The 21792-nt window shown below is 36.1% G+C and overlaps 1 protein-coding gene across 10 annotated transcripts in view; it reads right to left on the reverse strand.

Annotated features, from left to right (window-relative positions):
- The window catches only part of TRPS1 (transcriptional repressor GATA binding 1), a 237187-nt gene that overhangs the window by 5260 nt on the left and 210135 nt on the right, over nt 1-21792 (reverse strand). For all 10 annotated transcript variants that reach the window (XM_073229991.1, XM_037010821.2, XM_037010820.2 and 7 more), the window contains one exon: nt 2436-2558. In XM_073229991.1, coding sequence (XP_073086092.1) covers nt 2436-2558 — 123 coding nt within the window. The remainder of the gene's footprint in view (nt 1-2435; nt 2559-21792) is intronic.

The following is a 21792-nucleotide window of genomic DNA, read 5'->3' on the forward strand; positions in this document are numbered from 1 at the left end:
GCCCTAAGATGTCAACACAGTAAGTTGGAGACAGGTTTTGATAACAACTGTGGAAAAATTATACATTGCTAGACACTGAATTGTGCACCCCCCCCCACCCATTCACATGTTGAGGCTCTAACTCCCAGGGTGACTGTATTTGGAGATAGGGTCTTTAGGAGGTACATAAGGTGAAATCAAGGCCCAGAGAGGAGGTAGTCATCTGCAAGCCAGCAAGAGAGCCCTCACCAGAATCCGACTGTGCTGGCACCCTGATCTCAGACATCCAGCCTCCAGAACTGTGTGAAAAATACATCTCTGTTGCTTAAGCCACTCAATCTATGCTGTTCTGTATGGCAGCCTGAGCTCACCAGCACACACATTCTCCTAAATAACTGCACTGGTGAACTTAAAATATTAAATATCAGAGCATAAATAATCAAAGACAAACTGACAAAATCATGAGGAAACATCAGGTAATCAAAGCTGTATCAGTGGGAGTTTTTTTAAAATAACCTCTCACTTTTAATTGTCTTTCTGTGATAGTATATAACCACTATGGAACATGTTATTTGTTAACAGGTGGAGCATTTGTCTTCTGTTGAAAATCTAATGCACTGGTAGCCTTGGTTCAAATATCCCATCTGCATTCTATCTGTACTTAAATTGAATGCTGACATTCACTTCAGCTTAAGCATTATATGATTGGTACTATGTACATGTTCAACAGGTGTTTATATTTGACTAAAATCCATATATAAGACTATATGTAATAAACACTTTACTTGCAGTAAGATCTCTAACTTTGACTTATAAAATCAAAAGAATAACTTTAACAAATTAATACATATTTACAGATTAAAATTTAGGAAAACTGTTTAAAGGGCTAAAATCTGATTTTTCTAAAGGATTACTGGATCCCAAAATTATTTCTATATAAATTATGAATATATGTGATACGGACCTTGTGAATTATTTCTAGAGATGATACATCTTAATGCATGACAATACTTTTTATACATTAAACAAAATATAACTATAGATCCTCTTCGGAATGTTTCTTTTGTCACAAGGTGTTTTGAGGGGAAGAAAGATAACACACTTGTTATTGACAAATCAATTACTGGTTCCAGAATGAAAATGCCACATCCCTTGGAGATGCCAGGTGCATTTATATTGTTCAGAATGTTCATGTTCATAAACGGCTCATATTCATATTATAAAAATACACACTACTTAATTTCTAACTTATAAAGGAACCAGAAATTTGCATTAGTAACTTTTTTAAACATTCATAACTTTTGTGGCAGTCTTTGACATGAAATGTGAGCATAAGCTTTATGTATTTAAATTTATAATTAAAAAGCTCAGAACGAAAAACACCTCATTTCTGAAGAGATGATATTAAAATAATTGTAAAAGAAAGAGTTTATTTTATATCACAGTTGTTAAATTATCATAACCTGGAAGAGTAGTAGTTTAATTAATTCTTGGTCTATGATTGGCCAGAATTCAATTATAATCATTAATGTCACTACTCATTATAATGGAAGCTTATTGCTGCACTTAAATGGTAAAGGTTGATAGAAAGTAAAGTGGTGTGGTGGTGGTGGGAAGAATATTTCTACTAGCTACGTGCTAATAACTCAGGTTTTTACAGTTTACCACCAATTAGTATTGTTGACAGCATGCATTTTTTAAGAGTGTTTCCAATGGTCCATTTATGAGGACGTTTTGTCTAAAATTGTATTCCCTGTAGCTGTAATTTATTCATTGGCTGTGCTAGGAGCTATGGTAAAATGCCAAACAAAATGAAAAGGCAGAGGGAAATTGATTTCTGTTTTCTAAATGGTGTATTCCTATTTTTAAAGGCAGCTCTTGTCAGCAGATAAACTTTCTAAACTAAAAATATATCCTTCAGGAAGTCAAATGCATATACAGATGGGGGAATTTTTTAATTTAAATTTCATCATAGAATTCTAACTATAATTGGAAAGAAATTACTGGAAGCACCTCAGCCAGATATCTTAGAACATGAGGCATCTTTGCACCTTACTCTACTCCTATGTGTGCTGTGTGGGTGCTCAGATTCCTCACTAAAATATCCCCTGGAAGCATCTGGGTCCTAGGTCAGAACTGCTCTCCTGAATGCGCCCAACCTCCAGCCCCCAAAGTAGCTAAGACAACAAGTGCCAAATTCCATATCTGTTATGCGAAGTTCCCAGGAATCAATCATTTTCCTCTTACATCACAAGAAGCATAATGCATTCCTAATGATCTCAAACGTATGTCCCCATAACATTTAAGGCCATTGCATCATAAATCACATGTACCCTCAAAGTGACTGTATTAAACTCTGCAAGGGCAGGCACTGCAAGCCAGGGAATGGTACTTATCACACCACAGACCAGGCTGCTTTATAAAACTTTTCTTGAAGCAGTCTAACAAGTTCTTACCGAGTGAAGCTTCTGGTAGAGGCCACACGCATTGCATACATATCCGCCATTTGCATTCTTTCGCCAGAGAGAGGTCTTTGTGGTCAAGCAATTGGCACAAAAAACACCCGAGCCTCTACGCCTCTGAAATGGGGAGGAGAGGGGGGAAACACAAGGTCAGAGGTGAGTCACATGATCTGTGGAGTTAGACCAAATCAACCCAGGAGTTTTGTCTTTAGACTAGCAACAATGACAGTATAAAACCACATAGCCCATAATGAGGTCAGGTTCAATTGTGTTTAATAGGCACCACTGATTTTCATTATAATTAACCCTACAGTGATGGATGAGGTGTGTGCAACACCAAAGGCTTTTCACAGAAACAGCTTTAACTTTTTGAACTTTGGGTTTTGTGCCTTTAATGATGGCTCCTAAGCGCTGAACTCTAAAATATACCTTTCGAAAGTGTCAAAACCAAAGTCAAAAGACAGAGCATGGCAGTATGTTTAATGTTTTGAAAAGGAGGAGCACAGGCTACCTGAGCTTTAAAATACAGTCAAGGTTGGAATAAATACAACACGTAAACCACTTACAGTTAAACCTGACTTGTGTCTTTTTTTTTTGTACATCATTCGTGTAAACTAAGTATTAAAAGAATGTGAGGCACTCGATTTTAGGTTTTAGACTGCAACAGTAAAATCTGAAAGTGAGCACCTTCTATTTCCCGCAGCCGAGAGGACCAGCAGAAACTTACACCAACTAGAAGTATAGTATTACTAATGAGAACTCTTATGAGGTGCCTGCTTAAGCCAGACAACATAGTCCCATCAATGGCTATTTATTTATTTTATTTGACTCAGACTTGGAAATCACAAGCATTTCTGAATACAAATTGATTTTGGTGGGCTGCATTCTGTAATCACCAGATTCAGAGATAATCTAAGAATATTTGAAAGTAGATAATTAGTACTGCTTGTTCAATTCTTGCTATCAAGTACTGATTCCATTAAACTCATTGAAACAAAAGTCAGGCTGTGTTTGTACGCGCGTGCAAATACGGTCAGGCAGGAAATGGAACTCTTGCTGCAGAAAGAGGCCGCCTGAATTGCAACTCCACTTGCCTTTCTCTAGGAAGCAAAGCCTTTAATGATAAAATACTCATGTTAGATAAGGAGTGGAAAAATCTTGCTGGAACCCCATTTTATTATACATTTAAAATTACAAATACTGTAAGTCAAAATTTCAGGGATTCATAAAATTTAGGCAATTTATTTAACTTGAGTCCATACTGTAGACGACTGGTATCCTTGCCAAGAAAATACAATGGTTATAATTGTGCTCTGATACATTTCAAATGGAAAGCTTTCTGCAGACATAATTTTGGCTTCAAGACTGGAACACTTTCTTGGCATTGAAAGGGCATTTGATTCATCGGGTGTTTCACAATGTATCACTAAAAAGACCTGGTGAGCAGCCAGTTCCCTATAGGGTAATTTTTCCATCCAGATGCAAGTGCTATCAGAGGCCCTCGTCAGCTAAACTAATTATGATCTTGCAATTGCTGATGCCTGCTCACTCTAACATTCGACATCCTCCATTAATCATCAATACAAGGAAAATGAATGAAACGTAAAGAAATGAGGGCCGGTAAGCTGCACAGCCATAAAAATCTGAAATGAGAGCAATAATTTAGCAAGATTGGGGGAATGTTTTTAGTGAGCACAAAGTCAGGCTAACAATTGCCCTTTTCAACCAAGAACACGATTTCATTAGTGTAGCAGGTTGTGCTACTTTGGATGATGTAATAAAAGCTTGATTTTTTTTCACAAAGATAATCTCTGGCTCCCCTTTTTCTCCCTCCCCTCCCCAAGTCAGGACCAGGAATGCATTGTAAATTTCTAAACCTCAGTAAGAGCAACAGCAAATGGGTGTCAGTCCACAAGTGCCAGTGTTGACCTACTGCAAAAGTAGAGAGACTCCTGTTTCCCCAGAATCAAGGAACTCTTAGAGGCTGTGTTTATTAAATACTCCAGGGCCCTCCTTTTCCTGAAGCAAGTTGGGGTCACACCATCTTCTTCTTAGATCTAAATAACATGTTTGGCAAATAAACATCAACTTGATCCACATAAAGCCACTGTAAATGTCCATTTGGAAACCAACCCACATATATGGCTGAGGCTCAAATTTGAATGTGTAACCATTCTCCTGACTGCTTTTCTTTCCTTATGCCCTGGGTGCTTGACACAGCATGCCAAAGTGGGTGTAATCCTGTTTTCAGAGAGCATTTCAATCCTTGCACAATTTTGTGCTTAATTCTCTTGCAAAGAAAATGCCCTTCATTAGTTAGAGGGGAAGTCCTGAAATTACAGCACTAGTTTCTACAGGCATATCTTGATTTAAGCAGCACTTATGCTCTAATCAAGGTTGGTATATCTAAGGTAAACCATATCTGTATTTTAAATATACCAGGGGTACTTTCGATTCACTTACCCAGTACAGCATGGAGGTGAATAATCATGTTTAGGAGTCACACTACTTATATTCAAAACATGTCTCTGCCTTTTGCAGGCTGCAACTTTGAGCAAGTCACTAGACCTCTCAATGCTTAAATGTCCCTGTGTTTGAAGTGTGAGCTGCTGTATTACAGGAGCTCATGGATGTAATTAAAACAGTGCCAGGGATATAGTAAACTTTGTAAGTTACCCACTTGTCAAGCGGGTTCAACTGTGATTTCTTCCATGAGAAAAAATACTTTGTTAATTTGTTTTTCATCTCCTTAGTCTACTAATTGAGCCTTTTAGATATACTTAAAACATATAGCTGGATATTACCAACTGTATTTCATTTTGTCAATCTTATCAAACATGAGAATGGAAAGTTGAGTCAGAGTGAAATCCCTTGGTGTTCACACCCAGAATTCAGCAGGAGTGCACTCGTGTGGGGGCGGAGAGCGGGAGGGAGGTGAGAAACACTTGACACATTAAGTCACCTCCCATCTAAACTGACCTATCATGTTGGTAAGCACTGAAGAGCCTTATTTTTGGTGCGCTTGGAATTTCTGGAAGCAGCAGAGAAGGTGGGAGAAGCGGATAGTGTCTTTAGCTATGTGACCACAGAATCACACAACTGTGCCACATCTTCCAAACCACAACACAGGTGAAAGTCCTGACATAGTCACACTGTGTATAATGTCATCTTGCTGGACACAGTACGGCACTGCTCTTGAAGTTATCAACATCTTCAGTCCAATCAAGTGCAAAGAAGCAGTTACCAAAGGAAGGCAGAATAGAAGTCTCCCTTGCCCCACTTTTAAAAAACAATCTTGGCCTTGTTAGAGAGAAAGAATGTCACTGAAGACCTTACTGCATTCTGGTTTGTCATGCAGGACAGAGTTCTAAAATATTTTTTCCTTCTCCATTAGACTATGTTAAGGACAGAAATCATGTTTCCTAACAGGCATCAAATATAGGTACTAAGTATGTAGGACAGTGCTCAAAACATTAATAAAGTTGAACCTGCTATTGTTATCAGCAGTACTATTTTTAAAAATATCATCAGTACCATTTTTTTAAGTAACTTTTTAAAACTATTCCTTTTAAATGTCTCTAATTCAGGTTGACAAGTTCATCTCCAGCTGGGCAGAGAAGGCCAGTGATATTGTAGAAGATAAAATCAAGAGAACTAATTTTCTAGTCCTACCTTTCACACTTACTTTTGACAAACAGCTGAAGCCAAGTACATGCTAGGTCCTAAGGATACAAGATTGGTAGAACAAAGCACCAATATTCCTTTACACACATCTTCATAGTGATATGCTGCGGATGGTTCTATTACCTGCATGTGTATGTTTAAATGGTAAGATTATTTCCCTTTTTTCTATAAGCTGTTTTTAAGATTGATAATAATTTTACCTTCATGACTTTGTGTAGGAGGGAGGAGAATGTAGTCACATTAAAAGGGATGCTTCTGGGAAAAGACATGATACAGGTAAGTAGCTAGTGGGTCACACCAGTGGCGTATGTGAGGCACACGTACTGTTCAGCATGATCTTACTCTCCTCTCAGGCTGAGGGAAAGCTGCACTCCTACGTCTCAGGAGCCACACACAGTCATAGCATTCTCTGGGCTTGGCCTTCTCTAAGGGCACCTGCTACCTCTATGGGGGCAGAAGGCGAGAGTGAAGGAAGGTGAGCCAAAAACCAAATCTATGTGAAAGTCACCTCAACTGACAATTTCCACAGAGGAAATTCCAGAATCAAACAATTCAACGAGTTATTTTGTAAGTTCAATTTTCAATAGTTTGCCTAATAACTTGTGCATTCCATGGCAAAGTCATAGACTCAAAGTCGAAGTTGAGACTTCAGGCCTCCATGTTATGTCTGTTTGGCTGGCAACCTCCCTTGTGTAAAAGAAGGCAGTAGTAGGAACACTTAATTGTAAGGAATTCTGAAGCCAGCCCAGTGACCAGCCTAGCAAGTGCTTTTCAGTGAGAATTACTGAGAATTCTTCAGATCATTGGTTTTCTTTCTGTATTTCAAATGTATTATAACAATATTGATTTTCACAATAGCAATTTAAGTGATGAATCTGGAGAATCCTCCATGACAGGATTTGAAATAGAAAGTGACACACCCATGTTTTAATGTAATTTAAATAAATCCAACATAATTTTTTTTTCCTACTGTGGAGTACACCAAGAAGTATGTAACTACATAACTTAAAAAACAAACGGGAAACAAACTCCCCAAATACTTCAGTCTTTAGGTTCACAGTTAACCATTGTATGGTGGCCCTGGTGTTACATTTTTCTAAGCTTCTGATTCAAGTTCTGCTTTTAGGGGGCTTAATTTCTTAGTTATCTATCACTCTGGGTTGAGCCTTGGCACATGTGTTGGTAAACCCAGATGTGATTTTATGAAAAAAAAAAAAGGTTTCAAAATTGTTTCAGTTGCTTTTATTGCTTATTTAATTTCATTATTTGAAGATCAGCCCAAAACAAACATTTTAAGGTTTTCAAATTTCATTATTAAGAAAAAATTGATTTCATTTGATTAAGAAAATGTAAATTTGATTGACTTATTCATTCAAGCGGTTTACCATTTAGAGGCATGGATATTCATCCCCAAGATATTAAAAATCTCTAATGGTGAAGGGATTTGTACAGAAATGATCCTTTCCAATAGTTTTCTGTGAGTAAGAACCATACTGAAACCATGTAATTACATAATAAGCCTTGATAGGCAGAGTATTTACTCACATTTTTTATGGTTTTTGTATCTTAGTTATTTTAAATCTAATCAATCTGAAATTTGATATACATGCTGTTAGTCTGGATGTGCCTCAAATATTTTTAACTCTTTCAGCAATTTCTGTGTTTATTTGATTACATCAAGAATCTTTTGTGAACTTCATTTTAGGGAAATACACAGATGGCTATGATAGAACCTTCTGGTACAATTCTGTAGTAATAAAATTTCAGCGGTAAATTTAATTCAGTTCAAGTTCTGGGAATAATTATTGGATGTTCACCATGTGCCTGGCACCGTGTTAGAGGTGATGTATATGATAGACACAGTCTGTCATCTCTCAGTTTCCAGTAGAACCTGCTGAGAACGTACTAAATGTAGAGTTAATGTGATACAAACTGAGATTGTTCATGCACACTGACAATTTAATTCATGTAAATTAAATGGAAACTTTTCCAAAAAGTATTTCCCATGAATAAATCTCATTTAAAGGCTGAAAGTTTTCTAAGAATCAGAGAGCTTACTATATGTGCTCCTTTATAAAAAATGGATAGTAGTCTAGTCATTTCAGAAACAAGTTGACCCTTGTTTAGTGTCCCATTGGTAATAATGTCCTATCAACAGTACTGCCTTATAACCAGAAGAGTTGGTGCATTAAATAATGTGTTCATTACTGTCATATATACAGTAGACATTCAATAATTCTCAGTAAATGATGAACATTATCTTAGTTGTTATCTCAATTATTCACCACTTGGAGATACAGAAAGCTATATCCGCTCCCAGTTTCCTGCAATACAGAATTAACCAGCTATTGACTACACATCAGTAGAGGTTACAGAATATATAGACTGCAGCACCTCAAACCTTCTAAAAAAAATGGTGGCTTGCAATGAACACCTTTAAATTAATAATCAATATTTTATTGGAAGCACAGGCTGGCCAATATTTTAGCAAGAGCAGGGAAAGAACTCTGCCAACAGAAAGCAATAGTTACCAATATTTTGGCTGACTTTTGTTCCAAAAAAAATTGTGAAGAATTAGTTGAAATGGGATGTGCAGCAGGTCTCTGCCTGCTGTAAAAAAAGCCCTCTTTGCCCTCAGATTTCTTGCCAGAAGATTAAAGAGATGCTACAAGGTTCAACCATACACCAATCTTATAATCACCTACCTCAAAGTTTGGAAACCTGTTTGGCCCGCTTATTAAATTCATTTCCTCAACACATCAGCAAAGATAATGGAGACCAGTGTGAACTAAACTGACATCACTAGCTAGGAGCAATGGAACAACTTCTGTTCCAGGATATGAGACAATACATACTCCAGGAATCATACATTGTACCTGGGTATGAATGCGCCTAAGACATTCTACTCACATGGCACCACATGGGAGGTGCCCAATATATCAGGAAACATTAGTGTGTTGAACACATTAGCTCTATTTCTTCTGAGATGTAACTGGTGATTCTTAGAGTGGGACAGTAGAAAAACTAAGAATTCACAATGCATATGCCATATTTTAAATTATTCCTATGGATTCTTCAAATCTTCAGAATTTAGAAATTTGTCATACACACATAAGACCCACCACACAGGGTCAGAAGGATCCCATCTCCGTTCTCTGACTTACCCATACCTGGTAAATGAGTAAATCAAATATTCAATGTCAGACACAAATTACATAACAGAACCAGGACTAGAAAAACACAGATCTTTGGAGTTCTAAAAGTGTTGTTTCTGTAATAATGTTGTTTCTTTAAAGGAAAATGCATTTGGATGGTCAAAAATATGGCTGAAAATTTGCACTGTCTTTTTTCATTCCACATGGAAATTACTATTATCAGAAAAACTACTCAAGCTCCTAACGGCCTCTATTTCTGCCAGCATGGATCCATTTTCAGCTTCAGTTACAACAATGGTTGACGAATTGTTCTACAGGTACTTTTTTCAATGCCAGTCCCCAAATCTGACATTGAAAAGGGGAAAAAAAAGCTTTGGGAAGCACAGTTGAACAATTTTAGTACCTCTAAAGCAAACTTCAGCATGACAGTAGAAGAACTGAATCTGTTTTAGTAAATATATTGTAAATTTCATTTAAGCAATATATTGTAGTGAACACATTATTGGAATTATTCACATTACAAAAATAAAAATTTTGGTGATAGAGACCTGTTCTACAAAAAGCCTGAAGTTCAAAGGGCTCACCTAAGTATTTAACTAAAGACACAACAGTAATTTTATGTTATCTATGTAAGGTTGCCTATATAATAGATAATGATGACTGGTTATTTTGAAAGAAACAAAAATTACCAATTTATAATCAGTAATTCTCTTCATATTAGCTAACAGATTTGCAGGGTCCATGAAGTGTTACCATCTTCAAGGCATTTACATATACATCAATGGTTCCTCAAAAGTTCCTAACATTCTTGGGAGTCATAAAATCTTTTGATGAAATTTATGACACTCTCCCCAGGAAAAAAAGATATCAAAATATTTTATAAATAACTTCAGGATGTGCAAAAGAATGTCATTCACATATATATACACAAAGATTCGTATGGATCTGAGTGCCCGTGGATCCCAAAGTAAATAATCGATCTATGTTATTCCAATTCAGATTCAAAATGAATCCCTAAGTATTATTACTATTCTCCTACTTTTTTGATGAGGTGAAAGACTGAGAATGATTCTTCTTTGACTTACCAACTGTCAAAAAATAGATATCCTAATCCACAAATCTAGGCAAAACACAGGATTGTAGTCTAAAAACCATTTTTTAATAAATTATCCAACTGAATTCTCATTTGACTATTTTTTGTCCTTTCATTAACAGTCACCATCATATATTTAGTATTTATCAAATACTTATTATGTGTAGGATAATATTCTATATGTTTAGTTTCATTATACAACATCTTCAAAAATGATCTTAAGAGAGAGGTGGAATTATCATCATTATTATTATTATTACCACTACTGCCACCATCACCACCACCACTACTACAAGTATTATTGTTTTTATTATTGTTATTCCCTCCACTTTACAGATGAGAAAACTGAGACTTAGAAACACATTTCAATTGCTAAATAACAGGGCTCAGATACAAACCCAGGTCTCCCTCATTTCCGAACTGCAGTTCCTAACCAAGTTCCATGACCTATTACTAAAGAGGCGATTGGGGAATTTTTACCAAAAATATTACACCATAGCTTGGCTTTGAAGAGCCTTTATCTCTTCAAACCACCCTATAACAGCTGATTGAAATTATGCAAGTTTTGAGGTACCAGAAAGAAATGACTCATCCTTGATCAGATATGGCAACAATCTGTTTTGAGGTTGGTAGATACAGTCATAGCCAGAGGGATGCAGCATTTGGCTGATGGCAAGAAAGCAGGGGGCAGGAGGATGGGTGCAATACATGTGTTTTGATCTTGCCATCTCAAAAAAGAAAAAAAATGTATGTGAAATAAGCCTCTGCTTACAAGCAGAAATTAGTGACACCACTGACTTGGCCCCACAAAATGCCGGTCGCATGAGAGGGTAGCTGTGAATTAGCAGCTGTTTGCTTTTGCATTTACCTTGGTAGAGGTAGGGTAGGAAAAACGGTGCTGGGGTTTGCATGAGTTCTGTAAACACATATGTTCAGGTAACAATTTAGTAGATTTCCTTTATATATTTGTACGTTCCCTAGAGGAGACCGTTTGCACTGTATGGTATAATTACACAAGATAAGACACTACCAATTCTGAAAGATGAGTTTTTTTTACAAACTTACTCAGATTTAGATAATACAAAAATATTTATAATTATTTTCCCTTAAATGTTTTCCCCCATTATTACATGTAAGTGTATATATTCTTCATCGACCTCTGGCGTTGACTTTGATACTTTTCATATGTGATACAGTTTCCATGTCACTGTATAACAGTAAAGCTCAAACTATTCTCAACTCTCAAGTTGAGAGGACATAGTTCAGATATGATGTTAAAAAACTGCAAATGTGTCACAAGAGATTCAAATGCAAAATGTGCAATTTGGGCTAAATACCTGGACTGTAAACTATATTGGGAGTATATCAGGAACAGACTATACTGGGACTGTATCTGGGAATACTTCTTATATCAGTTTATCCTCAATGATTTGAAAATAATCAGTGGAGGAAAACCTAAAGGAAATGAAGCTGAACTTCATATAAATTTTTGAATCTATAAATAAGACTTTAAAAAGGTAAACTCATTTTTAGTCAATTTTGTATCTCCTCAGGACATACACAATCATTAGTATTTAAACATACTTTTCCAATGGTTAAAATAAGAGCCTCGTATGTTATGTCATTGTTCAAGTGGAAGATGTGTTTTTAAATAAGAACTGTGAGTACTATAGGTAAAACCATATCAGAGCAGATAATTTCATTACAGAGGCACTGTGCCGATCAGGGTAATCTAAGCTGATTTTTAAAGTTTTAATGCCATTATTTTTTTAAAAACAACAACTTGGAGTTATGGATTTCCTTAACAACAATAATGTAATTTGGTAATAACTGAAATCTTTCATGGGAAAACTGGTTCTTCAATAACCCACACAGTCAATCACACAGGAAAGTACTGTACTAGGCTGTCCTCCTGTCGTCCCCCCATCTTCAAATAGCTCACGTACACGACTTCCTTTTCCATTACCAACTTGTCTGCAGTACCATCTGTAAAAACGAACACATATACCTTGTGTGGCCAGTTTATGCTTTTGCACGTCCATTAGTGGGACTGGCTGCAGCTGCTCAAGAAGAAAGCAATGATTGTCTTTGCTTTCATATATATATATATAAATTCCCCCTCTTGTACTGCCGTATCAGTGCAAGGCAATACATCGTCTTGGGTAGGGAATGCTCTTAATAACCTTACTCGGACCAGGTTCTCTGTGTGATCTGGAGTTTGTTACTGACACTCTATCACATACCAAAGCAAGAACTACCTCATCGCATCGAGCACTCTCGAGACAACCCCTCAGTCATTCCTACCAAGAGGAACAGTTAAAATCACTTTGTACTTTGACATTTTGTACATTAGCATAATATCAGGAAACCAATACTGAGGCCTGGCAGCATATCCCGAGACACAAAACTCCTGGTGAGTGAGATTTTATTTCATGAGAGGGACTTTGAAGACATAACACAGCAATTAACTTTCCTAAATCTTTATTTTTCCCTGCCTCATGTTTATACTCTTTTTCTGTTGGCATTATTTTTTCCCTACATGGACATTATTAAACTGCTCACCATCTCCACAGAAGATGCAAATAAGTTAAAGCAAGAAAACTATGCTAAATTATTTTTTAAAAAGTGATTTGCCCATGAGAAATGTTTCACCCTATTGTGGGATAATAGGAAGACAAAACAAAAAGAAAAAAGAACACACCATCAATTACCAAGCTCTTAAAATAAAAGTATTTGGAAAAAAAGATCCTTAGAGAGGCTGAAATTGAAAACACACAAAAGAAAAAGGGATCCAAAAAGAATGGTTTAATTGTTTTCCTGTGTCATTCCACATTTACAAATGTACCTCGAATGTATCAAGCTAGTCTTCTTCATACGAGGCACCTTGTCGTCAGTGTGTAAGCTTAGCTTTTGTAACATTACAATGTCAATTCTGCCTCAGCTTTTCATATTCTGAATAGTGTTAAATTATCAAACAGCTCTGCTTTAATGGCATGTAAGTATAGGAGACAGTGCTAGGTTCCAGTGATTTACATACAAAAGTCATTCTCAGGAGACCAAGGGCTTGGAAGGACCCACTTTTGTTTAATCTTTGCATTCTTAGTTCTTTGCACACAGCAGACATTTAATTAATGACAGATTCAGTGAATTGACCTGTATCAGGAAAGAGGATTCTGCCAATAAATAGTTTACTAAAATATATGTGTGGGTGCACATACATACTTGCTCTGACTGAAAGATTACACTTTAAAGAGCAGCTTTATTCATGAAATATAAATGGCAATCACCGCTACAGATAATTTGACTTAGACTGAAAATAGTTTCACTTTTGTGAAATGCAAAAGAAAATAAAGTCTGCACCATACTCACACTACATATTATGCAGCAGAAAAGAAAAGGAATGGGCTTTGAGCTTCCGAGCAGTTTGAAGAACTAGTACAAGTGGCATATGCTGGCGTGTGTACACATGAATCCGCTGAAACATTTTCAGCACTGACACATAGTGAGAGGTCACTAGTTGCTTTTATTTCCATTAAAGCAATATCATATTTTATAAATGGAGCTAAAAGACCAACGCTGTTGTTAGATTAAAGAGAAAAATTTCCATGAGTTTCCTGGAAAGTTAAGAATTAATATAATTAACTCTGTGTACAAAAGACTGAAAAAGAAATGAAGCAACAGGGCCTAGAAGAGTGTCTTGTATGTCAGCATAATAATTGTTGATTGTAAGAGAGAGAAAACAAGACATCAATAACTTGTGGTTTGTTTTATTTCTGTGTTAGAGTTCTCTTATTCCCATACACACTCAACATGGGAGAATACTGAATGCTGTGCTCGACAGGGATCAGGCACTAAACGAGCAAAATATTGAATAACTGAGTAAGCTTTTAACATGTATATACACATAAATAATTCAGTATCTATAGCTGCATATTTTTGCACATTTACACAAAACTTACACAGGAGGACCTCATATTTATTTCATTTTTATGATGGAAAAAAGTATGAAGTGTGATCCTAAAACTCTTACATGCAGGTGACTGTCTAACAGAAATTTATCATATCAACTATGCATTAAAAAAATATAAGTATTGCTCTCCTTTCTTCCCTCTCTAGATTTTTCTAGTGACTTATTCATTTTCATGAGATTCATGAGTACATCGAAGATAATATTTCTCATCCAAAAACGTTAGTAGAAATGTGAGGAAGGAATGACCATCCTTTGGAATTTTCTAGAACATAAAGGAATGCTTGGTAGGTAAAGTTTCCTTATGCCTATTAGTCATTCTAGCTGAGGTAGTTTTGTTTTCATTCAGTGTGGACACATAGATTATATAATCATAATATAATATACGAGAGTGAATTGATTAATACATAACAAACATTTATTACTAATAGATCAAGATTTAGAAACTTTTGTATAAGAATTAATTTTGGATGCTGGCTGTAACCTTACATCTGTAAGCAACTCTTTGGAATTTGACATTCTCTGTTGATGAATGAATGAATGAATGAATGAATACACTCATACACTCACATTTAAATATATATGTGCATATATGTATACATTTCCTTTAAAAAAAGGCTTTAAAGTTCTCCAATTTAATAATCTAAAAGACTTAAAGGCTGATGGTCTCATATTTAAAATGCTGACTTTTAAAAAACAGAAAGTTACTTCTTTCCTATGTTAAGGGTTATAGCTGACTGGAAGATCAAGTTATCTCTGATGAAAAGGTAGATGTAGCAAGTGTAATGGCAGAATCAATGAAACCTAAGAAACCAGCAGGTAGCATTTCATGAAGAATGAGTAATTTATGTGTGATTAAGAACATTTCCAGATATTACATATTCCAAAAACTTATGTCTCTCTGAAGGAAAAGTCAAGTGGCTAGATCTGACTTAAATCATCCCTCTTTTTCTACTTATTTTCCAAGATTGTATTTCATTTATTGTGTGTATATACATACACACACACACACACATACTTGGTGTACCCATGTGTATATTTCTTTGGCAAAATAAAAATGGAAATAGTCATCTTCCTTTAGATTCATTCCAAATGAAAGGAATAATTCAAAAATAAATGGAATGGCCTGATTGGTACCAGACTAAGATTCAAAGCAATTCACATTTCCAAAAAAATAAAAATAAAAGGAAAGAAAAGTGAGCCTTAAACATAAAAGTCCTAACTTTTAAAGAAAAAGAAAAATCAAAATCACCATTAACAGAGGTTTAGCTAATTAGTCGATCTAATGCAGAGCTTTTATGTGTGTAGGTTTACAAATTTCAGAAAATGACCAAGTTATTCCACTTACATCTTTAACTTGACCCTTTCCAGGATTTGACCTTCCTAATAGATTTGTTTTATAAGATATGACATCTTTAACAGCTGTGCTATTCTTTCTTGAACTTGTTTTTTTTTTTTTTAAGCATGAAAATAGACTGATTTGCTAAAGTGATTCTTTGGTATCAGTGGGGGAAGGGAGGTATCAGAAATAGAAAAATAACATGAGTTCCTATCTGAGCGAGTCATTTTAAAATTCAGAGAAGAAAAGAAGTATTGCAAACATTTGTGGTCAGTTAAGAAAATGATGTAGAAAGAATCTGAAACTAATCACTGTGAATTGAGCTCATTAATATATGGACATATGATTATTAAAATGGGGAAGCAATTCATTTGAATGTGCTTATCTTCAAACACCCTATCCCTGAGTGGATGACACATACTCACTGCAAATTTCAGTATATTTCAAGTCCAGATTTTTATTTTTTAAAACTAAATATAAATCAGGATTAAGTGAGACAATTTCAGGAAAAAATCTAAATTTCTCACAGGGCAAATAATTGCAGGCACATTGGGAATTTTAACCTATGCTAAAAATACCTCTAGATAAGTTATATTTAATACAGCAACTAAACAGTTTGATTTGGGATATTGATCCTATTCAGAATTCTCTTAATGATAAAAGCAATGCTGGATTTATAGCTGAAATAGGAAGTGGGAACAACAAATGTGTAATAGTTACAGATTCTACCCCTACTCAAGGCTGTACCAAGTTTAACCTCGTAGAGATAGTTGGGTTAACTGATACTTTTCTACCTTGCCTCACATGGCATCTAGACTTAGAAGTCAATAAAGTACTTCAGACAAATAATAAATTGTAGCACAGTATTAAAAGCACATATGAAAGCTATTTTTAATTTCAATTACAGCTTTAATACGTTAGTTATGTTGATCTGATTACTGCTTCTGATAGAGCTACCATTGTCTAACGTGTCCTAAACCACACTGTTCTTTTTACAAAAGGTGGAGGTCTTTGGGTCGGGGGCGGGGGGAACCAGACAACTCTGTTTCCAGTGTCTAGGGGATAATTGTTACCTTTCTCCTTTTCAACTTTAAAAGAAAGCAGTGTCTATTTTATGCTCAGAGCAGCTGTTTTAGGGTCCTGCTGTCAGAATCTTTTCAACTTGGGTAGGTTTAGGATTATTTAAAAAAGAGTACTGTATCACAATACCTTCTCTTGCTGCTAATAACTGAGCATGTATAATGTCCATACACAGCACGGTAATTAACCCAGGAGATGTGTATTCACACTCACTTTTGCATGTATGTACACACATGTACACATACATATATTTTACATGGGTGATTCTAACTGGTTTAATTTTAAAAAATTTGGGCAACTCTGTGACTGAAATGTTATATTGGTAGTCTGAAATATAATAAAATAACAGTATTTGGTCTCCTGATTGCAATTTACATTTCAAAACAAATTCTGAAAACAATATTCAAGGGAAAAACAGAGGAGCTTCTTAAAGCTGACATGTTTTTTTACTTTACTATGCAGTAAACTATTGCAATATAATTCCCTAAATATTAGTAGAGAGGTTTTTCTTTAATAGTCTAACAAATTCATTTGCACTAGACTATTATAGCTAAGACAGTATCTTCATGTTTCGTAAAAAAAGAAATATGACCCTTATCACTTAGCTACAGTTCATAAAATTAACAAAAATCATTACTTTGAAAATACATTGTTCAGTTCATAGTTTAAATGATTGGACTTGCCTCTTTTATTAGATACATACATAATTTTTAACTTGGCAATACTGGTGTAATTTTCCATTAGAACTACAATTAAAATTCATTTTCATCCAAGTCATAAACACTGGTTTCCTCTAGCTTCCATTTAAGTTGATTTAGATTTTCCTTAGCAACCAATGCACAGCCTTCTGCAACCCTTTATTTCTTTGAATGTTTATTACCTGTTGAAATCTTCTTGGCTTGCAGAAGTAGCAGACAGGAAAGGAAAAAACTTACAACTTACACGTCTGATATTTAATCAATAAAGGAAGGATTTTCTTCCTTAGGAATTTACTTCTCTGTGAACTCTGCTTCTTCTCCTCTTTCAGGAACAGAAATGTAAACTGCTTCTCAGAAAATCAAAACCCCAGGTCACTAAACCATATTGGAAAGCATAAGAAACATGTCCTTATTTACTTATTGATTATAAATTATTCACCTATTATTTTTGAATACAATTGCTATTCACTTTCTATGACACAAAGACGAGACAAAGTCTCTTCATCTAAACTCATCTTTGTACTTCCAAAGTTTCTCAGAGGTATATATTCATCATATTCGTTATACAGGTTCTCTCAGTGATAGAAAATCTTTCCTGGAGGGATGATCTCATTTCTGGAAGAAAACAAAATGTACTCAGAGTAAAGTGGATGAATAAGATACCAGAACGACATTAGTAGTACCCAAGGACGATACACTAAAACAAACACTAGCCAGTAGAGCATGGGCACTGATCAGAATCAGAACCAGCTCTAGCTGGAGTGCAGGAACAATTTGAGGAACCCTCTATGAGGCCAGGTGCTACCCCTCACTGCTGGAGGATGGTGGTTCCCACAGAGCAGTCATGGAGGTGCACAGCACCTGGGGCATCCAGAACCTCCAGGGGACGCGGGGGTAAGGCTTGTCAATCAGGATCGATGTTTTCTGACAGGGCTGAATATTAGTCCCTGTGGTGTCACTTTAGTAAAAATCAGATGTAACTAGCAAATCACTGGTATGATCACATGGCTCAAAAACTGGTATTGATCATTATTCTAAAGACTTAAAACAATGTTCTCTCCAATGTCAGCGAAACCTGAATAAATTGGCAGCTCCTCAGGTGGTTGTTTTGAAATTCTACACTCCCTTGGTAATAAGTTCTGGTATGTTTATTTATAAATGTCTTATTACTTTAAATTATCACCTCATATAAGAAGAGTTCAGTGCTTTTGGAGTGTTTATAATTTTGAGGGAGGTAAGGTAAATAAACATGAAGCAATTAAGAATATGATGTAGACATATTTAAATCCTAAGATTTTTATGATTCTTAGTCCTCTAAATGCTACAACAAATGAGAAATGCAAAACACACACATGCATACACTTGGCTAAGGAGCCCATGTATACAGCTGGTGGGATCTGAATAAACTCTTAATTGTTACCCATCACTGAGTCTCTTAGTTTCTTTCAGATGATTGTGGCAGAAAATGAGACCAGATTATCATCAAGACTTTAGGCATGGCTTCATCAGGATTCAAGTGCCTTGAGAGCAAAGAGCACTATTTCTCTCCCCTGCTGTCAACTACAGTCTCATGCACACAGATCTTCTCCTGGATGGCAAACTGGCTATTGGACAGTTAGTGTCATGTGCTCGACTAAGCAAGTGAGAGGGCAATATGGAGTGTGCTCTCCTGATAACTCACCCCAATGGCCTCAACTGGGGCCTCGTTGGCCAGATTCAGCTCATGTTCCTGTCCCACTACGGCCAGGTGGGATGCAGAATGGAATGCCCAGGTCAGCTTATTAGGTATAGAGCAGTTTTTTTAAAGTGAGTTACAAATTACCTGGTGATCTTGCCCAAATGCAGATTTTTCCTTAGTAGGTCTGACATGGGATCTGAGATTCAAAATTTCTAATGAACTCCCAGTTTGGGCAACAAGAAATTAAGGCACACACTTAAGCCCTACTTTGGAGGCAAAACCCAGTATCTGAACTAGATGAAATACAAGTGAGGGAGGTGCGGATTCTTACAAGGAAATTAAGGACTGTTACCATAAGTAAGACATCTACAAATAAGATAAAATTTCTCAAAAAATAATATCACATTTCTTCTATAAATAAATTCTCTTTCTCTCTTTCCTGCATGTTTTCTTTCCAGAAGAGGAACATTTTAGTAAGTAGGGTGTATGTGCTGACAGCACCGTTCATCCTACTTGAGAAGTCCATCCATGCCATCTAGTATTTTCTTTGGTTTGAATAATCCTTGAAAGAATCCATCATTATCTACACTTCTCATGTAACTGTTTTTGACAAAATTGATCTATGCCATTTTCTTTCTTCTACAAAAGCAACACTATGAGGAGGTAGGTAGTATAATGGTCACTCTGCCCCAAAAAGTCTGTTTGGAAGAACTTGGCAGAACCTTATTGGCACAAAAAGCAAGGATACCCCAGTGACAGGTGCCATGGTCAACTGTTTAAGATTCAATCAGGGCCACTTCCTTAGTTCACAATGGATATACAGGATATGTTTGGAAGGCTCACAATGAAAGCCCTGTGGCCAGCTCACACGAGAGCTCTCCTGAGGGTATATCTGTACGTGAAAGACCAACAGAGCTCTTTAGGCGCCACAATGATGACAAAGGCAGCATCAGATTTTGTCCTGAATGCGTGAATTTACTATCCTGTGTCAAATATCAAAAAGTACTTAAGGGGCCAATAACTGGTCCCATTGACACATATGTCAGAAAAATAAATAATTGGCAACTGTATTATCCTTAAGAAAGGCTTACCTTCTTTCATATGAAGTGTCTAAATGGACTGGGGAAAAAAATGTACCTCTTCTGGTAGTATGTCTAGCTCGAGCTCATATCTACATGGCAAATATTAGATAAGCTACTATCAACTTTTGCTCTCTTCACATCCTTAAGGAGTTGGTATTCTCCTTTGTTTGAATTCTACATCACTGGGCATATCTCTAGTTTGTCTAGGTTATAATTCAGAATCAAAGAGAACATGAGACTTTCTATTCTTTAATATACCTATTCTTTCTAAAGCAAAGAAAAGCTGTTACATTTCTTCCCATGAACGACAAGCAACTTATAATGTAGTAAGTGAATTTTCTAAGGGTTTTATGAGGGCATTAAGGCTAAAATGCCCAAACATGGCCTATTTTTTCTACAACTAAATGAAAGCAGCCCAATATCATCCATAAAATGTACAAGAGTCTAAGAAATAGGAAACAGTACAAAACTCACTGCCAAAAGCATGTAAATTTAACTCCAAGAAGTCTTACATGCACAGGATTGCCTAAGCACCAAGCCCATAGCACACTAAATGTGATAATCAAGTGATATTTATCTGTAATTCATTTATACATTCCTTACTATTTAATGCCATTCATTGAACATCTGTCCTGTGCCCAGCACCATGCTGGATGACATGGACACATAGCAATAAAAGGCAGGACCCAAGATCTCAAGTTGCTCACCAATCATCAGGAAAGCCATATAAGCAAAGACCTCACAAAAGCTCTGATAAAGCTATCTATATTTACTAGATTTAACTTCAGGAAGAAAGAAAAAGAACAAGTGGCCAATTACTCTGAAGCGTCACGATATGATGCACGCAGAATGTCTCGCACTGCGCCAGTCACATACACAGTAGATGTTCAATGAATTCATTTCTTCCTTCCCTCTTTATATATTCAAACAAAAGTGGGGAGTATAAATAATAAATTATCTCCATGGGGTGTCTACCAGTTCTACTATTCCAATAATAGTTCATTCTTTCTCTGGATGATTTGGTAACCACATCGACGTGGAGTTTCATTTCCTCCCTCCTGCCTCCCTATCTGCCTCCCTTTCCTTCTCTCTCTCTTCTCCCATCCATCCTTTTCTCCTTTTTTGTTTTATCATTTTCAGACTACTCAATTTCCAGGCATTATACACTGGTACTTCTAAGAAAAACTATATTTCACAACAAAACAAATACTTCAAGATCATCTTACGTAGTCACCAAGACATGATCCAAATCAGCAGTGACAGGTGACTGATCTGACCTAACATTATACACATGCACAATATACGAAGGGACAGGGTGAAGTCATGTTCACTTCATTCCTTTAACAGATGTTTATTACGTACTCAGTAACACGCACATCATTTTAGCTTTGTCTCTCCTTGTTGTTTGAGGGGAGGGAATAAAATGGTCTCTACTGCATATGCAGATAGTATTAGATGCGTTTTTTTTTTTTGTTAAGCTGACATGCTCAACAAAGCACCTGAGTGTTAAGAGTATATAGATCATGAGTACCTTGCAACTTCAGCCCTGAATTTTCTATAAAGTAGGAATGGGGC

This window comes from Manis javanica, chromosome 2 (assembly GCF_040802235.1).
Source record: "Manis javanica isolate MJ-LG chromosome 2, MJ_LKY, whole genome shotgun sequence".
NCBI classification, from domain to species: domain Eukaryota; kingdom Metazoa; phylum Chordata; class Mammalia; order Pholidota; family Manidae; genus Manis; species Manis javanica.